Genomic DNA, 23,024 nt, shown 5'->3' with positions numbered 1-23,024 from the left:
ATGATATGTATATTAAAACGCTTTCCTATAATAACACAGCTTATTTTGTGTCACTGCAACCAGTACGTTGTTATTTCGTAATAATTTTGGTTGATCGTCATTTCATAATAGATTATCTTTTAGTTTGATTATGTAGCTTCATTATTTATTGTAGATACACGATTCAGCTACCTGATAAAGATAAATTAGATAATGTGATTTATTAACTACTATATATACGTTTCGGCGGCCTTATTTACTATTATACCTGTGTTAAGTGTCGGCCAGTACATACAGGCAAATATTTTTGATTTTTTAGAATTTTTTTTAAACGGTCGTAATCATGATTCTTGAAGAGATTCACATTAGACAACGTTTATGTGCTCTGAAACTGAAAGCGGCTCAAAGATACAACATATGTCCAGAAAAATGTCATGTGGGACATTTAGTTTTGGAAGGATTCCTGGGAAACCCGACTTTGTTAAATCAGGTAGAACATCATTCATTCTCACACTAAAGTTGGATATTCTTAACCTTTGTAAACCCTGTATGGACATTTAATATAGCACTTTGGAAAGCTCAGCTTTAATGTTTTCACTCAACTTTTGTGTTTATTTAAAAACAGTTTCGACTTGCAAGGGAATTTAATTAAGCATTAACGTGGTGGTAGTGATTTCAATACCGGGAATAATTAAGATACTAATACCCGTTTTCACCATAAATCCCTAATTTTTAAGTGACCCCTATGGTAACACATGACGGGAATTTTGTTTTCATAGGGGTCACTTAAAAATTAAGGATTAATGGTGAAAACGGGCATAAGCATGTCAATTAAAAGAAACCTAATTTACAATTTCATAAAAGTTAATTCGCCGATAAAAAAGTTCTTCGCTTTTCAATAATTACAAATCAGTTCTCTACCTGAATAATATAGTAAGAATTATCTGAATTTTACTTTATCAAATAAAGCTACTAAATAACTAAATAAATGTCGATTGTGCCGAAATGGATTCGAAAACTATTGGGTCGGATAAATGTTTCTCTTACTTACCGGTTCTACTAAGTAAACTTTTCCTATGTAAAATTATAATTAATAAACACAACCCAATTGTTTTACCTCAATTTCCCTTTAATAATCAATTTAATTTAATGACGTTTGAAATCTTTTTACAACAGAAGTATCAAAGTAGTAATATGCTTGTTATTCACACTATTTTTTTTTCTTATTATAAAATAATTAAAGACATACAATCTTCCAATTATTAAGCAATACACCTTCTGCTAACACGGTACTAAAATACTATCGTGATAATTTTGACTGTTTATCATAAATGTTGACTGTTTATTTTGTTTGACCTATAAAATACAATAACATTTAACTAAATACTCAGATAACATATCTAACTAATATTACAAAGTGGACATTCCTTTTAGACCCGATTAATGACATTGATTAAACTATTTACTTGAACCTGCACCTTACCTTTGACATAAACTTTACTGAATTCTAGTTTTCTCTTCAAATAAACAATAAGTATGTATTACATTACACTTACATGAGAAAATTTATCAATTCATGTTAAAAAGTATTAACTTACAGACAGCTACTGATATTCATCAACCAAAATGATTTGGATAATTTTAAGTGTAACATGATATTCATAAATATTTATTTATCCATACCATAATGTTGATGGAGCTCACAATATTTCTAGGCCAATAATGGTCGGATATTGAAACGATGAAAGATAAGCGTTTATTGTATTTGTTTATTTGACCTATTGTCTCCCTATCCATAAATCACAGTCAAATGAACGCTTTATCACAATGTCGGGTAAACAGCCTTAACGTCGTTCAAGGACGTACTTATTTGGTCTGAAAATGAGTTATTAATTACAACCATGGCTCAATAATATTTTATTATATTGCCTTCCCACGACAGCTGATATTTCAAAACCTCACTATCATTGCACTCATTGACTGCCGGAACTTGAAATCACCTAATTAATATCTTAAAGGGATTTAAGTGCTGCGAGGCACTGTCATAATTTTCTTGTAATTTATAAAGTTTGCCAATAATTATAATGAACAACAAATCTAGTTCTGTACATAGTTTTAATTAGGGTTAGTTTAACGAGCGTCTAATTAACTCTTAGACGAAACTGTTACAAAAATCAATCTCTAAAAGTTGTGGCATTAATAAGCCAACCTACTTATCATCTAATAAAAAGTTTAGTGAATTAACTGTAGAGACCAAGAGGAAAATATTCAAGCTGTTTATTTAACGGACAACAAACAGCATAATCAAGCTTAACACTGTAGCATCTTGTGTATAATATAATAACTACTCTTTTGCAACAAAAAATATAGTTAAACATGCTACTGGCGGTTACATTTGATAGCAATCAACTATCCACAGATTGATGCAGCCACCGAGACGAGTGAGACCAACGAATCAGTAGCCATCCGCTCCATGCGGCTGGCCAGCGCGCTCAGCAACTATGGCCTGAAGCCAGGAGACCCGGTCGTGGTCATCGGCCCCAACCATTTGGACATGGCCATCCCGTACTACGCCTGCCATTTCAATGGCTACCCCATGTGTGGGATGGACCCCACAATTGGACCAGGTAAGATTAGAAATTATTTTTATAATCCACTAGCTGACCCGGCGAACTTCGTACCGCCTTAGCGTAGAGATTTTCCTAATATTTTTTTCCGTAAGAACCATCCTTGGACTTCCACAAACATTTAAAAAAAAGAATTATCGAAATCGGTTCAGCCGTTCACACGTGATGCCGTGACAACGCGAAACGGGTTTCATTTTTATATATATAGATTTACTTATGTGGTTAGAGATTTTGAGTTACCTAATTTCAAAAAATATTTTAAACGAGTACCTACCTACTTAATAAATACAGAAAAAGCACCTTTGACATTTAGCGTCTATTGTTTATTGCCGTATAGTAACATTACTAACGTTGAAAAGTTACTTATCTAAAGAAAATAAGGTTTTATTTACCTTGCAGTGTAGTGTAGGCTTCATCCCAACTTAGTAGGTAGGTATAAGGTAAATTAAAAACTTTAATAACCAAGGTCAGAACAAGGCTTTCATCCATGATAAGAAGTGGATTAGTTACGTCAGTAATCAGACAGCGTAGCTGCGATAAGCCCCATAACAGACGTCTTAATTACCTAATCCGTAATTAATTTATCAATTATGCCACTGCATCTACGCTGCATGGCATTTTAGTAACCTATTCTTCATGTTATATTGCGTCAAGTTATAGATATTAGGTATTAGCTATTTGTCCCACCTTGAACACGCGAACCACGCGTGACGTGAACAGTACGTTTTTTTGTGGCGAAATATCAACCGCCGACACTAAAAGTAGCAGTTATCTATACCCCCTAAATCACGCCGAACACAACAAATCTATCGCAAATCAAATAACAGATTAATTGCCACTATCGAAAATCAAAACCCCAGCTGCCTAATGTATGATAAAATTAAAGCCTACATAAGACACACGTACCAGAAATTTCGATTAGATTTCTTTGATGTTGATGCTAATAATGTAATTAAAATTTAAACTTCAAGGTGTCTTTCATATTAAGCTTCATATCTTTCGGTATTACGATAATTATCTTCTTAATTTGTAATATTTATCATTATCAAGATAATGACGTAGCTTGAAAGACTATCTAATATACCCAAATATTATAAACCCGTGTAGGTATTAAGATACGCTACAAATAATGTTGAATGAAATTATTTCCATGACTACGAAGATGCGGTTTTTGTGCATTTAATGCTCATGATAAAAGAAAATAAATAACATTGTCATAATACAACAATATAAAGTCTAAACTATAAATGCATTTGGAACCCAAATAGGGTGAAAGTAACGTTTCCGAGCACGTAATGCTATCGTAAAAGCAGCTAGGCCGGAATTCTGAAATGACACAACATTAAGTTAAAAGCCTCAGTATTTTAAAAATAAAGTGAAATTTTATTATTGTATTTCATTGCCTCAAAGAACGATAAAAAGTTACGATGTTTATAATTTATAGAGTTACCTACTAATAAAGTAAAAGTTTTTTTGCAGTGTGATGATTATAATAACAATAACTTTGTAATCCATTTTAGATTACTTACCTAACGAGCGAATATTAATCATTTTTTTTCTTTTCAGTTGACCTCCAGGGTCTGTTGCCATACGTTTGCCCAAAAGCAATATTTTGTTTTAAAAACGCTGCCGAATATGTCAAACAAGCATTCGCTGCAACCAACTTAGACGCCAAGATTATCGTCTTTGATGATGAAAATAACAACATGGAAAAGTTTATCCAAGAAAATAATGGCACAGAGGTTAACTTTAGGTGAGTGATTGCGTAAAACTACTTAATTATTTCATGATTTTTTTCGTATTCAATAAACAAATCATAATATCTTTTGTCACGGATTTCAGGCCGGCTGAATTCAATCATTCAGAGATCGCAGCGTGGCTGGTGCTGACAAGCGGGACCACTGGATTACCTAAAGTGGCTGTCATACCTTACGATACCTTACTCAACTCGATCTGTTGTTGGTGGTTAGTATTTTGGGACATCTATCTACTTCAAATATTACCTGTAATAGACCCTAGATTTTGTCTTTCATCGCTTTGCTGTCTGACAGGATTATCTCATGTTAGATAATGGAAGTGAAAAGTAGAAAAATCTAGTTGCATCTAATAATGTAAAATCTTTTCGTTCGTTCGAAAGACGTCCACTGCTGGACAAAGGCCTCCACCAAGGATTTCCACAAAGACCGGTCCCTAGCCGCTCGCATTCAGGCACCTCCCGCGACCTTCACCAGATCGTCGGACCACCTAGTGGGAGGCCTGCCCACGCTACGTCTTCCGGCTCGTGGTCGTGACATAGCCCGCAGAATCGCTAAAATCAAGTGGCAGTGGGCGGAGCACATAGCTCGTAGAGCTGATGGCCGCTGGGGCAGGAAAATCTTTTACTAACTATTCCAACCTATCAGTTTTCAGCACTAATCAATGTAAAACATTTTATGATGTCGTTTTTAGCGATATATTTACTTATGTACATATACTTTATTGGAACCAATGGGTATTATGTACCCATGCCTAACATTACCATGCATGAGTCTAAGATGCAGTGTCCTCCACTTCTCAACCGTTTCCGAATAATTCATCCATGTTGAATATGTATCGACGACAGTCTAACTGCATTAGGTATACGTAATGCAATGACACATCCGCATTCTGTAGGGAAGAAATAAGAAATCATTAAACTGTTAAATTAAACGCAACTTTTAAAGAAGAGAGCACATAAATTCTGCCTTCAATAAAATTGTACCATGCTTTTACTAACTCATAGTTTTCCACTCATAGTTTGACTGGAAAAATCAGTATAAAGTGATGTTGAACAAGGGCATCAGTCAAACTACAACTAGGTGGACCGACGATCTGGTAAAGGTCGCGGGAAGAGCCTGGATGCGGGCAGCACAGGACCGTGCATTATGGAAAACCTTGGCGGAGGCCTTTGTCCAGCAGTGGACGTCATTTGGCTGAAACGAATGAACGAATGATCAGTAAAAATCACTTTTGACTGATTTTTGAAGTCCGAAGTGGTTTTGACCAATAATGAGTTTTGACGGTAACAGGGTCATGGTAGAGTTGAATTGAAGCTCAACGTTAAAATATTTGTTCTAACTGATATTATACAATTTTAGGGAAAAGTTCACAGGACCAGTGAAAATGGTCTTGACAATGTCGACATTCCAGTGGATGTCTTCGCTCTTGTTCTTCATCTGTGGGCCGATGCGGCAGTACACTAGGCTTCAGTGCTCCGCGCCGCTTACACCTCCACTGTTGATTGGTGCCATTAATAAATATAGGGTAAGTCAATTGTATTCTGAGGCCGGGCTGCACCATCTTACTTTAACTATAACAAACGTCAACGATCTGTCAAACACCATACATAAAACCGGTTATGATTATTTACGGTTAAAGTAAGGTGGTGCAACTCTGCCTTAAAACTTGTAACTTGTGTCAGTTAATATTCATTTACCTACTTTCATGATTAACACGCGTCCCACAATCAAAATCAAAATCATGTTCGTAAAATCTGAAGTGCTCATTACTACAATGATTTGTTGTGAAATACTTTAACAACTTACATACGAGTAGGATATCTTTGATTTTTATCTACATGCAATTTGCAGATTATAAGCAATTTTATTTCAGTTAAAAGTATGTAGGTTACCTACACATGCAATGACTGTCTTTTGTTAGTAGTGTTATTTTTAATTTTGATAGTAAAATGTGGATGATTTTAATTCGTACACATTTTACTAGCGTTATGTATTTGGTAAAAGAAAAGACGCCTCATTTAACAATTTAAAATTTTCTACCATAACCATAGACGTCGTAACCTTCTCTTTTTAATGTGTACTTACTTAGTAATTAATTGGGTAGTTGACACCATTGATATTGATAGGTATAGGAAATACATTATTTATGAGCTGTTGAAGGACGATTTCCCCAAATATTTGGAATTAAAGCTTCATCAATAAACTTAATAGATTTTTGGGCAACTAAGAATGTACAGTTAATTGCAAATGCAGATAGGTATGCTTTCCTTTTAATTTTTCATGACGTCTACGGCATTGGGGATTTGACTAAAGAACTATTTTCTGTACTGATCGGGCGTCATTCCCTCAAATTTTTAGACTGTATAGTTAATTCTATATGCTCACCAATTTTTTGTAGGTAATTTATTCATTCTGACTCTACAGATCGCCCCGTGTCACAAATACAACAGGTTACAACAGCTCCCGGTGACGATAAGCCGATTTGCGTAATCTATTGATACTATTCGTACTCGTATCGTAAATTATTCTGATTTCTAACAATGACTCGTTTGATTGATGATTTTACATTGTATGTTCTAGAAATTAATATTTTATTTTTAACGTCATTAAAAACCGAAAATGAAGATGATAAATCGTTACGCAAATACCTAAAGAGTATTTTATGTGTTCATCAAATATTTTATGAAAGCTTACGAATTTAACCCATTGATTTTAATACTTGTCAAATAATTCGATTATGAATTACACTTAAACTATGTAAATAACTAGGAGACTTAATAAAACATCACTATAGGCCACTTCTGAAAGTCAATCACCAACTTGTAGTCAGCCTAATTTAAATTTTCAATACCGCTTAACTAATTCATAAGTTATAAATTGAATATAGCTGTACAAAGAGTAAAGAGTTTAATAACTGAATTGAAATATCGCCTAAAGTTAATTTTACCAACACAAATCTTTTGTTACACTCGAAAAAGAGACCATGGAATATGTTCACATAGGTACTATAGCTATGGCAGCATTCTCACCCAAGTGAAGATTAAATGATAAATAGCCACAGGGGATAGCTAACCTGTCATGAAACCCGCAACAAAATTGTTCTAAAGTATGTAAATTGGAGTTTGAAGCTTTGTATCGAGTTTTTTTTCCAACGCAAAGAGAAATACAAATGGAAGAGAGGGTGTTATAAAATGATACATAACTTCGTAGGCAATTTACGTCTATTTACGACTAAGGCTGAGTTGCACCATCTAAATTTAACCGTATCTATAACGATAATCGTTGCTATTGTATGTAGTTTGACAGATTTTTGATGTTTGTTAAAGTTAAAGTATGGTGGTGCAACCCAGCCTAAGTATTTAGTTGTTACCCAGTAACACTCGGGGAGGTTAATTAACACAATAACGACGGTGCAGGTGCACCTTTAAATTGTAATATCAGATAGATGTGGATGTGCCCAAAGATAAAAAAAACTATATGCACGCAGTGATGCAGTCGCTTATCAAATCGCAAGACTGCAACATTTTAAAATTATCATAATATTGTCTTAACAAGCCCACGGTTACATCGTCTCTACTGATGATTGATGAAAGATTTTTCAAAATGGATTCAGAATTTAAGTTCTATAAATTACTTCCTACAATCAACTTCTACTTATTTTATCCGTATCACCGTTCATTATTATTTTTATACGTAGCTTTTAGACACTCTACTTGACACATATAAATTGCGACGCTCAGGTATAACCTCTCCTCGTTGAGAGCGCTCAATTGCAAAATTAAACTTTCTTCTCTAATTTCGGCAGCGCCTATTTCAGCCTACTTTTAGCTATTCGCCTACTTATGTTCCCGTATTGATTTCAGCCACACGTAACGGCCTGGACGCCGCATTTGCTGGGCCAATTCCTGCAAGGCACGGAGAAAATTTGCGATCTATCCTGTTTCAAATATATCATCATTGCAGGCAGCCCAATGGAGAAACCGATATTGGATCGAGTCAGGGTAAGTGCACTAAAAGTGCCCCAGAGGGTACATTAAACAGTTCTACTAAAAGTGAACGTTCGGTTAAATCGGTAGCTTACTGTTTAAATTCCAAAACACGGAAGATAGCACCGAGTTAATACTGTTTTCTTTTTCTAGTAAATAATAGGTGAGTAACTTATGAAATCAGTTTCTAATTAAAGTATCAATTATATGACACTCATATCATGTTCAGTTGTTCAGTTCAGACCGTAAATCCAGTGTAACTAGCTAACCCAAAATCAATCTTTGGCACTTGCGATGTTGCCCTAACTCCAAAACTCTAATATTTGGCGCACGTCAGTCTCAGAGAGGGAGTTGCAGTTAGCACTACCTACTTAAATACTAATAATTTATCGAAACTATCGTCTAGGGAAGCAATTGATCCAGCAAAGTCAGGATTGTATTTGTCCAATCCGTATAAATAACGTAGAATAACCAACTTCGAACTCCATCTTTCATAAGCCTGTGGGCACACAACTAGCGAGTATGTTGATGTTCGAACTAAGCTACTCTAAACGAGTAATCCTAGCGTGCAAACTGCAAATCGCTGCAAATAACTTCCGTACAAAGTACCTACTTGGGATCAGAGAACGATTACTAGGTAATCTAGTAGTTATGGTTACCTTATACCTAACGTTAAAAACTTATTAAAACACTCGGCTTTTTTTTTCTCTTTGCTTTTAAAAACAGTCAATCAGTGTAAATCCAGCACTAGGGACTTTGTAAATATATTTTATAAACTTGATAACAAAATAGTCTTCTACAAGTATTAAAATAAGTAAGCAAAAAGCCTGCTCCGTGAGCACGTAGAATTTTGTCCAATAACCCCAAGCTACCCATCCTTATCGCTCGCGCGTAATAGGCTAGTTGCCTAAAAAAATTTTTTTAGTCCGTAATGTTTAATATCTAAAAATATTGGACACGTATAATTTTATTTGTCAATCTAACAAATAATTACATAGTTATGGTGCGTTGAAGTTGCGCACGACGTCACAACGTGCGGCATTTTTAAGCAAGCGTTGACGTCACGGGCCTCTTCTTATGAACTTTGGGGCGCTTTATCTCTTTAAATTTTCATTAGTTTGAAAAAGTGAAAAATACGTGTAGAGTATTTTTTGATAAGTTAACTGACGGACTAATTAAAACTCTTGCTTTTTGACCCAGGCAACATCCCCATTATGTTGCTGTCGCGCTCGCACACCTACTGCGGGCGCCCGTCGCACAGCAGAAAAACAGGCCAATGAAAAGTTGGAAAAGATTAGTTTCTACTATTTATAAATTACAAAACTATGCAAAACAGCTGAGTAATATCAGTAATAGTTTAAAGTTGCGTAGGTTGCCTTCAGCTGAGCTTAAGACGCGTAGTATGTCTTGAGCCTTAAGCGACACCGGCTTGTACACACCATTGTCATGCGTGGCGCTATTAAACTTGCCTGATACCCTGTCATGCGCAGTGATTTAATTTTCAGGTCGTCTGTACTTTGACGTAGCATAAAATTACTAGGAAATCTTAACGGAGACCGGCTCATATGTCCACTATTACCTATATTACCTGTCATAATATAGTTAATTGGTAAAATGTGCCCTTGTCAAACAATCCGATATCGCAAAGGGATCAAAAGAGTCTGGGTATGAGCCCCGATACAAAACAGGCATAAATAACATGTGACATTACAGCAGCCTGAAAATTGCCGTAATAATGGCAGTTTAACATCAAAGCAGGAAAGTCATGCTACGGTGACTTCAGGCTGGCAAATGAAATTAGTAATTTTTTTCTTCCGGGAATTAGGATTTCTGTGAACCGTCTAACATTCTGTTAAAATGTACCTTTGAGTAAACCACACTTAACAATATCCTTGGGAAAGTGAACCCTCACGTACCTTCACTATTATAGGTACAACAAAGGATTCCGTAAATCAAGCTCGGATCAGATAACAGACGTACATTCCGAACACAAATATTTATGTGAAATGAACTACATTTTCTAATTCCAGTCAGGTATGAAAACGAATGGGCGAAGCTTACGGAAGCTTGCTATTACTGCTCGTTGCTTTGTGAACGAATATCAAAATCAAATACGTGAGCTAATTTTTTAAATGTAGCTAAAGTTTTGTATACTACAGTACAGCTACGGTACAGAGCTAACATTATTCCTAACTTCCTTAAAAGTTCATATAAGATTGAATACATTATTTTAATCCAATTANGTACAGTATAATTTTCCTGGCCTAAAAACTCGTAATCAATCATAAATGATCATGTTACCTTCGTATATTTACATTATATTTGTTTGTTTCAGGCGAGATGTGACGCCTTCTTGTACCTAGTGTACAGTATGACGGAGCTTTTGGTTCCTGCATTCGACTTCGGCGAGGACACGCCTTTCGGCTCGGTTGGGCTACCTTTTGAAAAATACAAATACATGGTAAGTAACAATATACCTATTGGTTCCCTATCCTGGAAAGGGCTATAGAAATTCCTGAAAGTTCGCGAATTTTGTACTTTTCAATAGTCAAACCATGGCTAAAGTAGCTGAATAGCTGAACCTATAAAAATAAACCTTAAATTACATGGCATTCCTTATTCAACAATAGGTATATTATATTAATCTTCCAAGCAGGCTTGATTCGGTAGACAAATGATTCATTTGAGGAGTCGTTCGGATTCATTAATCAGTAGGGCTAATTAAGATAAAAGTAGATAGCATGGTTTGCAGTTAATACAGTACCAAAACGTGGGGAACGTTTTTCGATCCACGTGCCTTTTCATGAAACATCCCCTTGGGACACCTTTGTCTTTTTGAATTACAATTATCATTGACGGCCGGTTCAACCGAGCAAACACAAGATTCCGATAGCAGCTTTTTGCCTGTATTCCACATTATTTTTTTCCAGCTTTCATGATTTTTAAGAAATAAATTGCTGTGTTGTTTGTTTACACGTGAATGCCTTGCCTTATTAACAAACATCATTAAAATATTATGTTACCTCTTTGATTTCCCAAATTCATTGAGGTATAAGTATTTGCATTGAGCACATGTACCTACTTATAAAATTAGCAAAGCAAACGGAAGCATTCATGAAATAATCCACAAATCAAATTCTATTCACAAATTAAATTATTCTATACAAATCAAATTGAGTAATATTAAATAGGTAATAATATTTCCGTTGATCTATTGTTCTAGATTGTAGACGACGAAGGCCACGAGCTCGGAAAGCCTTTTAAATCCGGCGAACTTTGGATTAAAGGCGACGCTTTCTTTAAGGTAATTATAATTATAGAGTTTCTCGGGGATTCTTTGTAACAAGTCTGTAAGAAAATTAACCATGACCTAAGTAGGAAGCTCAATGCGGGCTCTAATTAGCCGTGAGATGCCATTTAGCAAAATTACCAGAGATTTTCACACCTCCAACAGTTTTCACAGACTATTTTCATAGTTAACTAGTACTACTAAAGAGTACCAAAGTTTTTAATGGTCTCTTTATATCACTATTATACTGTGTTTATAATCTAGACTTCTTTATTTCAAAATAATTCACAGAAAACAGTCTGTAAAGAAACTGCATTTATTAAAAAGCTTGCGTGCAATTTACTTTGCTAAATGGTTTTGTCGGCTATTCTTACTAAACCGCATTTTACTTTCTTGCATTCTCCTTTAAATTATGCAATTACGGCTTTATTTGCATGTAATGAAACGTAAACATGCATTCGTAATGATGTGGTTGGAATTCGTTTTCAGGAATACCTGAAAAATCCCGAAGAAACTAGAGAGATGGTGACTGAGGACGGCTGGTTCAAGACCGGTGACATATTCTACAAAGATAATGAAAATTATTATTACTTCGTCGAGAGGAAAAGACTGCTCATCAAAAGCGCCGGATATTGGGTAAGCCTCATTTAATTAAGTTTTAGAAAAGAGCGGGCATTTCCAGTGACAGACGTGATGTGACAACTACACTCATACTATAGCTTGTATGCTTGATTAAAGCACATTTTACTAGTCTTTCTTAAAAACTACTTTTATGAAATACCTACTTGGAAATTGATATCCTAGATGTCTGTGAGTTGGTACCTAAATACCCAGTGATTAAACATATCCGAATACATGCCGAAATAATTAATTTTAAATTGCTACCTCCGACCCTACCTGTGCCCTCAGATGTGATATCAGTTGGCTTGAAGGAATACAGACATATTTCGCTCACGTATTATGATTCGTATTCATTTTGTTGGGCTAGGTACCAATTTAATTATGAAGTTAAAGCTGAAATACGGGGAGTTAGTTAAATAATATGAATGCAGAGATAATTATTTTAATTTTAACCTTGTTTACAATCTACTTCTCACTAGAATGAGATCACGCGGCATGCAATTAATTATTTCACTTTGTTGTGATAATAAGGGAGATATGGACGATTCTATGTCTATGTTAGTTAAATGGTTGCTAAAGGTGCTACTTCCTCGCTTTTTGATGCTACTATTTTTTTAATAATACTTAAATAGATTCTAATTTAATAACGAAGAAGTGACAGAAACACGGATACCCAATTGAGTACAGTTGTAATTATTAAAATTGCTGTTTCTGACCTTTCTTGTCGTAAGATGTGAAAATCAGTGGCCCTGAAGTTATCTAGATAGACTTATTTTGCTCACGCTCTGATTCATTCAACGGGGAACTGTCTCGAGATATGCGCACAACGAAAAATAAATTCTTATTTTTCAAGAAAATACCCACCATTGTGAGCGTTGTCTGAAAACATCGAATTCACTAAAAGGACTAACTTAACATTATTCAGCATGGTAAATGATTCCGCGGAAAACGGTATACTTGGTAATAGTAATTGCCTATACGATGAAACTGAAATTGGATCCATATTTCAATTTGACGTTCGTTACTTTGTAAACAGATTCAAAATAAACATTATGGATCCCTACTTTGAAATAGACTAATTAAATAAAATATTACATGAAATAGACCAACCTACAAAGGCTAATTCTATAGATGTGAATAAGATTGATGTAATTACTACATAAATAGAGAACCATTCATGCCTCCATGTGCGATTTTTAATTAAGCCTGTCCTTCTTATTCCTTTTGATAGAGCTCCCGTCGGGCATTTGATTGAAGTCTGCGCGGGCTAATTAGAAAACAGATTAGTTACTGGATATGCTAAGACCCGGTCTAATCGCTCCGTCCCGTCTCGTTTCATTGGTCTGCCCTAATTATCTAGAATCTAGATCGAAATTTTGCTATCTCTTACAAAATTAAGTTTGAGCCAATAGGNTGAATAGAAAAGAATAAGAAAATGTGTATAAATTCATGAAAAGAGAAAAGAATTTAGCGATTTGCCCGTAACTTAAGTTTCACAGTGCTTCTCTTTCAACTAAATGCATATTTTAAGCCTCTATGAATAAATACAACTCTATTAAGTATTTAGGGCAAACTTTAAATACCTACTTGTAAACATGCCGTAGTTTACCAACTGTAACTAAGTCATGACTTAACTAGGCCAAACGTAGGTATTTGTGAGCAGTTGACATCTAATATTAGTTCCTGAATACCTAATTTAGTTGTGCTTGCATCTAGTTGTGATGAGAAAGCGTCAGTCTCTTTCTTCTTTTGCGTCGGTTGTAACAGCAAGCTCAAAACTTAATGCTATGCTATGTCCCACCCATTATTTTCATTCATTGTCATTTTACAAAGGAAGTTTTTAAACATTAATACAATTTATTGCATTGGCATAAATAAACCCCTGATTTTTCTGCCAATGCAATTCTAGGCCAAAATCTCTGAGTTTGGGCTGGATTACTCTAGCCATTCACCAGCTGTCTGCCACTGAAAAAGAGGCGCTATGACGCCAAGTTTCTTGTTCGTTCGTTCGTTCGTTTGTGAAAAAATGTATGCTCAATGTCATTAACAATATGTTGTAATTTAGCCTGTCTCAAGAGTTAAGCACCATTTTGTTGACAAACGTCAGTGATCGGCACTGCGCCGAAGCTATAGGGCTGACTTCGGTAAAATGATGTGACGTGAGGTGCCAAACTGCGGAAAATTGTGGAGGAAATACATGATTTAGCATGAATTATCATGAATAATATTAACTACTTATTTACCTCTCAGTGTCTTGAGGCAACTAAAAAAAGTACATTCTGTGTTTTTATTATTATTTAGGCAGTTAAATACTGCACAGTATTTAGTACACCATTTTCTTTATNATTCAATGCAGGATTAAGTGCCCTTCAACCGTCATGAAGACCACTTTTTGATAGGGTAAGTCCTTTACGCGGTATAACCGGAAAACCGAAAAAATGCCCCTTTCGGGTCCCCCACCACTTAAGCACAACTCCGTCGAAGTCGAAAACTTAGGAGAGTCTTAATGGGCAACCAACGAAGCCCTTAAAACAATAAAATCTTTTGTAGGAATTATTTCCGATTTAAAAGCTAATTCTACTGGACTATAGGAAGTAGTTTGAATAGAAAAGAATAAGAAAATGTGTATAAATTCATGAAAAGAGAAAAGAATTTAGCGATTTGCCCGTAACTTAAGTTTCACAGTGCTTCTCTTTCAACTAAATGCATATTTTAAGCCTCTATGAATAAATACAACTCTATTAAGTATTTAGGGCAAACTTTAAATACCTACTTGTAAACATGCCGTAGTTTACCAACTGTAACTAAGTCATGACTTAACTAGGCCAAACGTAGGTATTTGTGAGCAGTTGACATCTAATATTAGTTCCTGAATACCTAATTTAGTTGTGCTTGCATCTAGTTGTGATGAGAAAGCGTCAGTCTCTTTCTTCTTTTGCGTCGGTTGTAACAGCAAGCTCAAAACTTAATGCTATGCTATGTCCCACCCATTATTTTCATTCATTGTCATTTTACAAAGGAAGTTTTTAAACATTAATACAATTTATTGCATTGGCATAAATAAACCCCTGATTTTTCTGCCAATGCAATTCTAGGCCAAAATCTCTGAGTTTGGGCTGGATTACTCTAGCCATTCACCAGCTGTCTGCCACTGAAAAAGAGGCGCTATGACGCCAAGTTTCTTGTTCGTTCGTTCGTTCGTTTGTGAAAAAATGTATGCTCAATGTCATTAACAATATGTTGTAATTTAGCCTGTCTCAAGAGTTAAGCACCATTTTGTTGACAAACGTCAGTGATCGGCACTGCGCCGAAGCTATAGGGCTGACTTCGGTAAAATGATGTGACGTGAGGTGCCAAACTGCGGAAAATTGTGGAGGAAATACATGATTTAGCATGAATTATCATGAATAATATTAACTACTTATTTACCTCTCAGTGTCTTGAGGCAACTAAAAAAAGTACATTCTGTGTTTTTATTATTATTTAGGCAGTTAAATACTGCACAGTATTTAGTACACCATTTTCTTTATTTTCTTCCATCATACACAAGAATACGCGTGCGTGAGTCAATGTTCGCTCGTATGTGAGGCCTTGTCGAATAGTATCCTGTAGGTGGGCCATCGTGCGTGTTTTGTTTTCGATGTAAACTCGCGGAGATGAACAGGCCTGCTACAAGTCATTTTCTTTTGCAGATATCCCCTCTGCAGCTGGAAGACATCGTGAAGCGGCACCCCGCGGTAGCTTACTCTTGCGTGGTGGGCATCCCCGACCGGGAGAGAATGGAAGTGCCCGTCGCTGCCATCGTCAGGAAGAACGGCTCGCAGATCAACCCTAAAGAGATATTCGATTTAGTCAAAGGTTTGTTACTGATTTTTTTATAATCAAAAGAAACTTAAAAGACAAAAAGAAAAGAGTGCCTTGAAATTGGAATTATTGTATTGATTCTAAAATACCTTAAATTCCATCTAAAAGTATGCAAGCGTGTAATTGTTTGTAAAGGCATAATTTTAAACTTGAAAATTCAATTCGTTTTCTGTCAACTGCATAATATGATTATCTAAGGCTGGGTTGCATCATCTTACTTCAACTTTGACAAACGTCAAAAATCTATCAAACTCCATACAAAAAACACCGGTTATCGATAAAGTTACGGTCAAAGTCATTTTTTNTGTTCTAGGAAAATCGCAAAAAATATATGTAAAAGCCTTGTTTCCGTATCTATCGGAGTCATGTATTCAGTTTCCAAGTGTTCAGCGACAACCGAATACTATTGATTGTGGTTTGTTTGCCATTGCTTTTGCCACCTCTTTAGCTCGGAATATTTATAAATACATATATAAAATTAATATTCATACATAAAAGTACAAGGCAAAATATCGGGAGAGTTTAGGCTCCATTCACCAGGTGTATAAATTGACATAATAAGTTTATTATATTTGCTGCTACGGAACCCTTTGTGCGCGAGCCCGACTCGCACTTGGCCGGTTTTTTTTCATTTCATTTCATTTCAAAGTTAGGTGGTGCAACTCAACCTAAATGTTTTAGCTTTCAATAAACAATTGAATTGGTGAAATAGTGACATGTTGTAAAGCTTATTTTTTAATCCTTAGTTTTATCGTACTTCTAATAAGAATGAATCGCGTTTTGACAGCTCATAAAAAGTGTGTCCATAAAATTATTGCAATCATTTACCTACTATTTTTCTTTCAGAATCAATGCCTGATCTGAGGCAACTTCACGGGGGTTTCTTCTACATGGACCAACTTCCCATCACGTCTTCGGGGAAAGTCCACAGAGCTAAAGTCAAAGAAGTGGCGCTTACTGCTAAAAGAATCCTGCCAACATCTTCATAATAATTATTAATAGTCTTAAAATTCGGTAAATAATTAAATAGTTATAGTTATGGTGATGATAGAAATGAATCTGTATATATTTTAACATTATTAATTAGCAATATAATTATTTCTTAGGTTTAAATTATGCCAGTAGATACTAATATATGAATACCATTAGTGTTAGAGTATGTTTAACCTGCAGTCACATAATTCAACCATGTCCAATGTTGGCGTTCTTCCATGTAACACGAATAAAAAGATGAATGGACAGCTTCCAAGAAATGTAATATTTAAAATTTACATTATAAATACTCTTGATTTATTGACTTAATTTAAATATGTTTGTAGTAAGCTTAATGTAGATACGCAGAATATATTTTTGTTGTAAAGTACATCTTAACCAACCATTTAAGATGCAAAAGCGTCTACTTTGATGTAGAGGACTCCATCTTGAACTAAATAAGAATAATTAGTTTAGTTAAGTCTTTACTAGATTGCTTTAATATTTATCTCATCCATTGTACCAAACTTAATCTAACGCACGTATTCACAAACGTTCGCATCTCACAGTGCGCGTGGACGCACAGGGTGACAAAAACCAATCACAGAGCTCTATTCAACGCTGTGCGTTCGATTTGCTCCTTCACTTAAGCAAGCATCGTTTGTGAATAATAAGCCTTATCCAATAATCTACACAGCGTTGCAGAAAAATTCAGAATGGAGTTTCGTAGCGCAGGCTGCAGTGATAGGTTTAAAGTAAATAGCCATGCGTCCGTCACTCACCCGCCGGATTATTTGACGACACACGAGGCATTTTTGCCCAGGATTACTGGGACTTGTGCATACATATGGAGCATGATGTTTTAGATGAGAACACTAATTGATTATTAAGAGATTCCCCACTTAAATAGGTTATTCTTAAATTCATAAAGTAGGTAAATAGAGATCGACCGCCGCGAGCGATGTGCTGTCACTCATCCGCGGGGATTATTTGACGACACACGAGGCATTTTTGTCAAGGATTACTGGGTCTTTTGCATACATATGGAGCATGATGTTTTAGATATGAGAACACTAATTGATTATTTAGAGATTACCCACTTAAATGGTTATTCTTAAATTCATAAAGTAGGTAAATAGAGATCGACCGCCGCGAGCGATGCGCTGTCACTCACCCACCGGATTATTCGACGACACACGAGGCATTTTTGCCCAGGATTGCTGGGACTTTTGCATACATATGGAGCATCATTTGACAATGTGTTTAGATGAGAACAGTAATTGATTAAAAGATCCACCGCAGTGTGTTCGGTATTTTTAATTCATAACTACTAAAAAAGATATCGACCGCCGCGAGCCATGCGTCTGTCACTCACCCGCTGGATTATTTGACGACACACGAGACATTTTTGCCCAGGATTACTGGGACTTTTGCATAAATATGGAGCACTAGCTTTCCGCCCGCGGCTTCGCCCGCGTGGAATTTTGTCTGTCACAGAAAAACTTTATCGCGCGCGTCCCTGTTTCAAAAACCGGGATAAAAACTATCCTATGTTCTTTCCCGGGACTCAAACTATCTCTATGCCAAATTTCATCAAAATCGGTTGCGAGGTTTAAGCGGGAAAGCGTAACAGACAGACAGACAGACAGACAGACAGACAGACAGACAGACAGACAGACAGACAGAGTTACTTTCGCATTTATAATATTAGTTGGGATCATTTGATAATGTGTTTTCTGAGAACAGTAATTTATTAGAAGATACCAAGTCAATGTGTTTTTTTTTTATTTCATAAACTAATTAGAGATCGATCGCCGTCACTCACCCTTCGGGATTATTTGACAACAGGCGAGCCATTTGTACCCAAGATTACTGGAGCTTTTCCATACGTTCAGAGCATCAATTATTAACCCATGTGTTTTAAATAAGTGTAATTGATAAGATGATACCACATAAACGTGTTGTTCATTTCACTTAGCATAGCATTTACTAAGTATAGTTCAAAATATACTTGTGAAATCATGCAAAGATATTAGATTTGTTATGTATTACTTAGTGTGTAAACTTTAGTAGTAGCAGTTATTTGGAAATATTATTATAAATGCCTACTAGTTTACTTAAGTTACGAGTACTTGGTATTAAAATTATTTTAGCGCTTTATTATGTTATCTCCGACGATTTGTGCTATGAAAATATAATTGTTCAAAATCTAATGAGTACATTTTTTACTACCCCCAAAGAGAAATCCTTTTTACATTCNGTTCATTTCTGAATATCCCATGATCTAATTACTTAACAAAACAAACCCGGTTTCCTTTTTTCAGAACCAGGAAAAACCTTCTAGCTCATAACTTTCCTTAGTGCTCCAAATACAGGCACAAAAGGCGCGATGTTGCGTGTAGGTACCTTAGATTTACTACGTAATGTAGGAGCATAGTATTTTACGCAATATTTCTCCCGTGTCGTTATAAACTGCATGTATAAATCTTACATTATATGCGAGATAAAGGCCTTTCTCGAGGGACCTATATTGTGAGCTAATAATTGTACCGTGTCATTGTTTCACTCGCTCGTTTGCTGAATGTTTTAGAAATTCTCTCGTAAGAATAAGTTATTAAGCCTCTTTAAACAAAATATATTTATTTATACGTATGAACATATTTAACAATTAGTAAGATATTTTAATGTTAGCAGTTCCTCAAGTACATCTCTTTTAATTTATTAAACTACAGCATCCATCATGCAAAGTTGCCATAACAAATTATGGAAAATGTTATGCATTAAAATTAGAGCACTAACTTATCAGTTAAAAACCAGTAGGTATCAGTTAAAAAAAACTCTGCTTTTTTATATTGGAGCGTGTAGAAATACTTTTCCAATTAACGGATTGAATAACATTTAGAATTGAAAAGTTTGGAAAACCAATTATTTATTGCAAAAATATGAAACTACAAAACATTGCTTTTAAAAAGTACCTACCTACGTACATTAAATGCAATAACTAACTTTACACAACAGCTTCTAAAGGTAGGTAGTTAAAAGGAGTACGACAGTAAATTAGTGCACATTTCCTCTGAACTCGTAGTTAGTGTTTGATGAAAATTTCCATTCACATAGATAACTCAGTTTTTATGTTCTGCACATGTTGTTGTGACTGTCGGGATGTAGGCATGGATGTAGGTATATTTTATTTGACTATCAATTAAGCTATTGCAATTCTAGTCTAGGTCATCCATTTGAAATACAATACAAACGTGTGTGAATGACGCACTCCCCCAATAACAATAGTCTTTGAAGTGAGTAGGTATGGAACTAGCAACATCGTTTGACGTGAAATACATAGTTCATTCGTTTCAGCCAAATAACGCCCACTGCTGGACAATGGCCTCCCCCAAGGCTTTCCATAATGACCGGTCCGGCGCTGCCCGCATCCAGATTCTTTTGGCGATCTTCACCAGAACGTCAGTCGACCTAATAGGAGGTCTGCCCACGCTACGTCTTCCAGCCCGTGGTTCTACATCTGTGAAATACATAGTAATTTAACTGTTATCTTTTAAAGTTTTTCTTTTTTGTATAATGACAGAGAGAAAATCAACCAAGAACTTTTTTTAAATGAACCTAAAATTATAATAAAGTCTAGACATCAATCCCGAGAGTCATTGCCATCGCGTACAAAAAATCAAATTGTCTACTTCTTGTCGTAACTTATTACTTCTACGCCCTTAAATTCCTAGTACCTACGAACTAAAACAAAACTGAAACATTTATATTAAAATTCTGCCTACTAAGTGGTCTTAATTGGATGTTAACATCCAATTAATTAATTCGCAATTAATTGCGAAAATAATTTGGACACGTACTTAGTTGCCGAGACGAGAAAGGACCAAAAGTAAAAAGTCCTTCAAAGAGTCACTGCCTACCTATCTTAATAGGCACATTACGCTTTTTCTTTTATAACACCAGTATGCCAAATAAGCATTCATAATATGATTAAGTAACAATAATTATTTGAAAATTGATACCTTTCCAGATACTTCTTAGAAAAATAATCTTCTTTCTTTAAGAAATCAAAAAATCTTTAGCTGTGTATAAGATCGACATGCAAATACAGGCGTTAGATATATGATTCTTCCGCCAGCCCCTACCAAAAGTGTTATAAACTATTCCACATATCCCTCCATTGTTGTAATCTGAGACCTAAAGCTGCAGGCATTCCCGATCCGAAATGCAAGACGAGCGAAACTGGAGTAATAAAATGGATCCTCCATAAACTAAAGTGGGTTGAGTCTGCGAAAGAGGTGTGCCATCAAAGTTTCAAATTCTCACTGATCGTACGCCGGCTATACTATACCGCTTCTATAGCCGCCAGCCAAACTACATTTTCATGCCTGGACTTACTCCTTCATAAGATCCGCCCATATAAATCTTCACTTTACAATCATTTTCACACGGTTTCATTCTGAACAAACATTTTGATTAGGTATTATGATTGCTATCTCCAAAAAAGCTCAACATTAAATTAATATCAGTAGTAGTTTTTAAAAGTTGTTTAGAAGCTCCATATTATTCATAAACATTTACTAAATAAGACCCTAATGACATGGCCAGAAAAGAACCCTTTGGCCTCTATAGAATATTTAGGGTATAATAAAATTAGACTTGCGGAGACTGCGGACTATCCTTATCATCCCTAAAAAAATATTTTATTAAAGTTTAAAATGTGAATTTCATGTTATGGGTCATGTTTTATTATGCTTTCTTTTTCAAAAATACAGTAACATTTTTATTACAAAAAGAAAAGAAATCAAAAATTACTTTAGTTTACACATTTAATTTAGGTGGTTACAAAAAATCATTCCTGAAATGTTCAATGTGAACTCAATCGAGTGAAACTTTAATATTTACCCTACAGGCTCGCAATTACAATGATAAATGTTACTTGATCACTAGTTTTGTATAACCATATAATATTTTATTTTCACGTTTTATTTCGTTCAGTAATAAGTATTACGAATATTGAAATAAAATCATGTACAAACTCGAAACAAAATGCTGTACACATTTATCATTTAATTTTATTAACAGAGACGTGTGTTTTTGTCGTTTCTCGTTAGATAAAATATATTTTTCATCCTCAAAACATGGCAATCGTGATTTTTGTGATGCTGAAAAAATCTAAAAATGTTTATCAATAGATAACGTATTCAAAAACACTATCGTGTGTAGCTTACTGTCTGAAAAGTCTTTAATTATTTTTTTACATAAACATCAATTTATCGAATTTACAGGTTGTGGTACACCTATAATTTTGACTGATTTCTTCTATTAATGGGTCTGCCGAAAGGGCTTATCAAAAGAAGAAAACAGGTTAATCTATCTACATATATATATGTTACAGGAAATGTATGAAATCCGTCATTGTATACAATTCCTAGGAATTGTGTATAATTCCTAAAATCACCCGGAAATGTGTGATGTAAATTATATTAGACACATTTCCTAGGAAATTTACACATTTCCTAAACAGCAATCGGAAATGTAATACTTATAAGATTTCATTGAATAAGCGTGGACATGCGGTGCGAGGGGAGGGTCATCCGATTACGCGGGGTCTCTATCGAATCGCCAAATTTTTTGTACGCCTAATTGTCTATGGCACACTCAAGCCTAAATTTTTTTTCAAATTATTTTTATTACGCCACTTTATTTTTCCGAAACTTAAATAGCGCTCGGCGGCCGCTACCGCGGCAGCTGTGTATGTGTAAGGTCGCAAGTCTAACCTAACCTAACCGAGATTTTGTTATCCAGCTACACGTGTACCAAAACCTTCATGCCAATAATACTTTAATAAAAGAGATGATAAAATTAGGGATTTCCAATACTTCAGCGTAATATGCATGATGCCGAAAGAAAGGTTTGCCAATAAATT

At 35.2% G+C, this 23,024-nt stretch overlaps 1 protein-coding gene across 1 annotated transcript; it reads left to right on the top strand.

Annotated features, from left to right (window-relative positions):
- Positions 1–250: 250 nt before the first annotated feature.
- On the top strand, positions 251–18,618 carry LOC114365554 (luciferin 4-monooxygenase-like). Its single transcript, XM_028322158.1, has 11 exons — positions 251–469; positions 2,399–2,606; positions 4,173–4,359; positions 4,449–4,571; positions 5,723–5,888; positions 8,227–8,364; positions 10,685–10,810; positions 11,573–11,653; positions 12,128–12,274; positions 15,952–16,117; positions 16,970–18,618. Exons 1-11 carry the CDS (start codon positions 323–325, stop codon positions 17,110–17,112), a joined length of 1,632 nt encoding a protein of 543 aa, XP_028177959.1. The 5' UTR covers positions 251–322; the 3' UTR covers positions 17,113–18,618.
- The last annotated feature ends 4,406 nt before the right edge of the window (positions 18,619–23,024 follow it).

The sequence above is a fragment of the Ostrinia furnacalis genome, unplaced genomic scaffold (genome assembly GCF_004193835.3).
Source record: "Ostrinia furnacalis isolate ACB-3 unplaced genomic scaffold, ASM419383v2 OfSCF7603, whole genome shotgun sequence".
NCBI classification, from domain to species: domain Eukaryota; kingdom Metazoa; phylum Arthropoda; class Insecta; order Lepidoptera; family Crambidae; genus Ostrinia; species Ostrinia furnacalis.
This window is presented reverse-complemented; position numbering and strand designations above follow the sequence as displayed.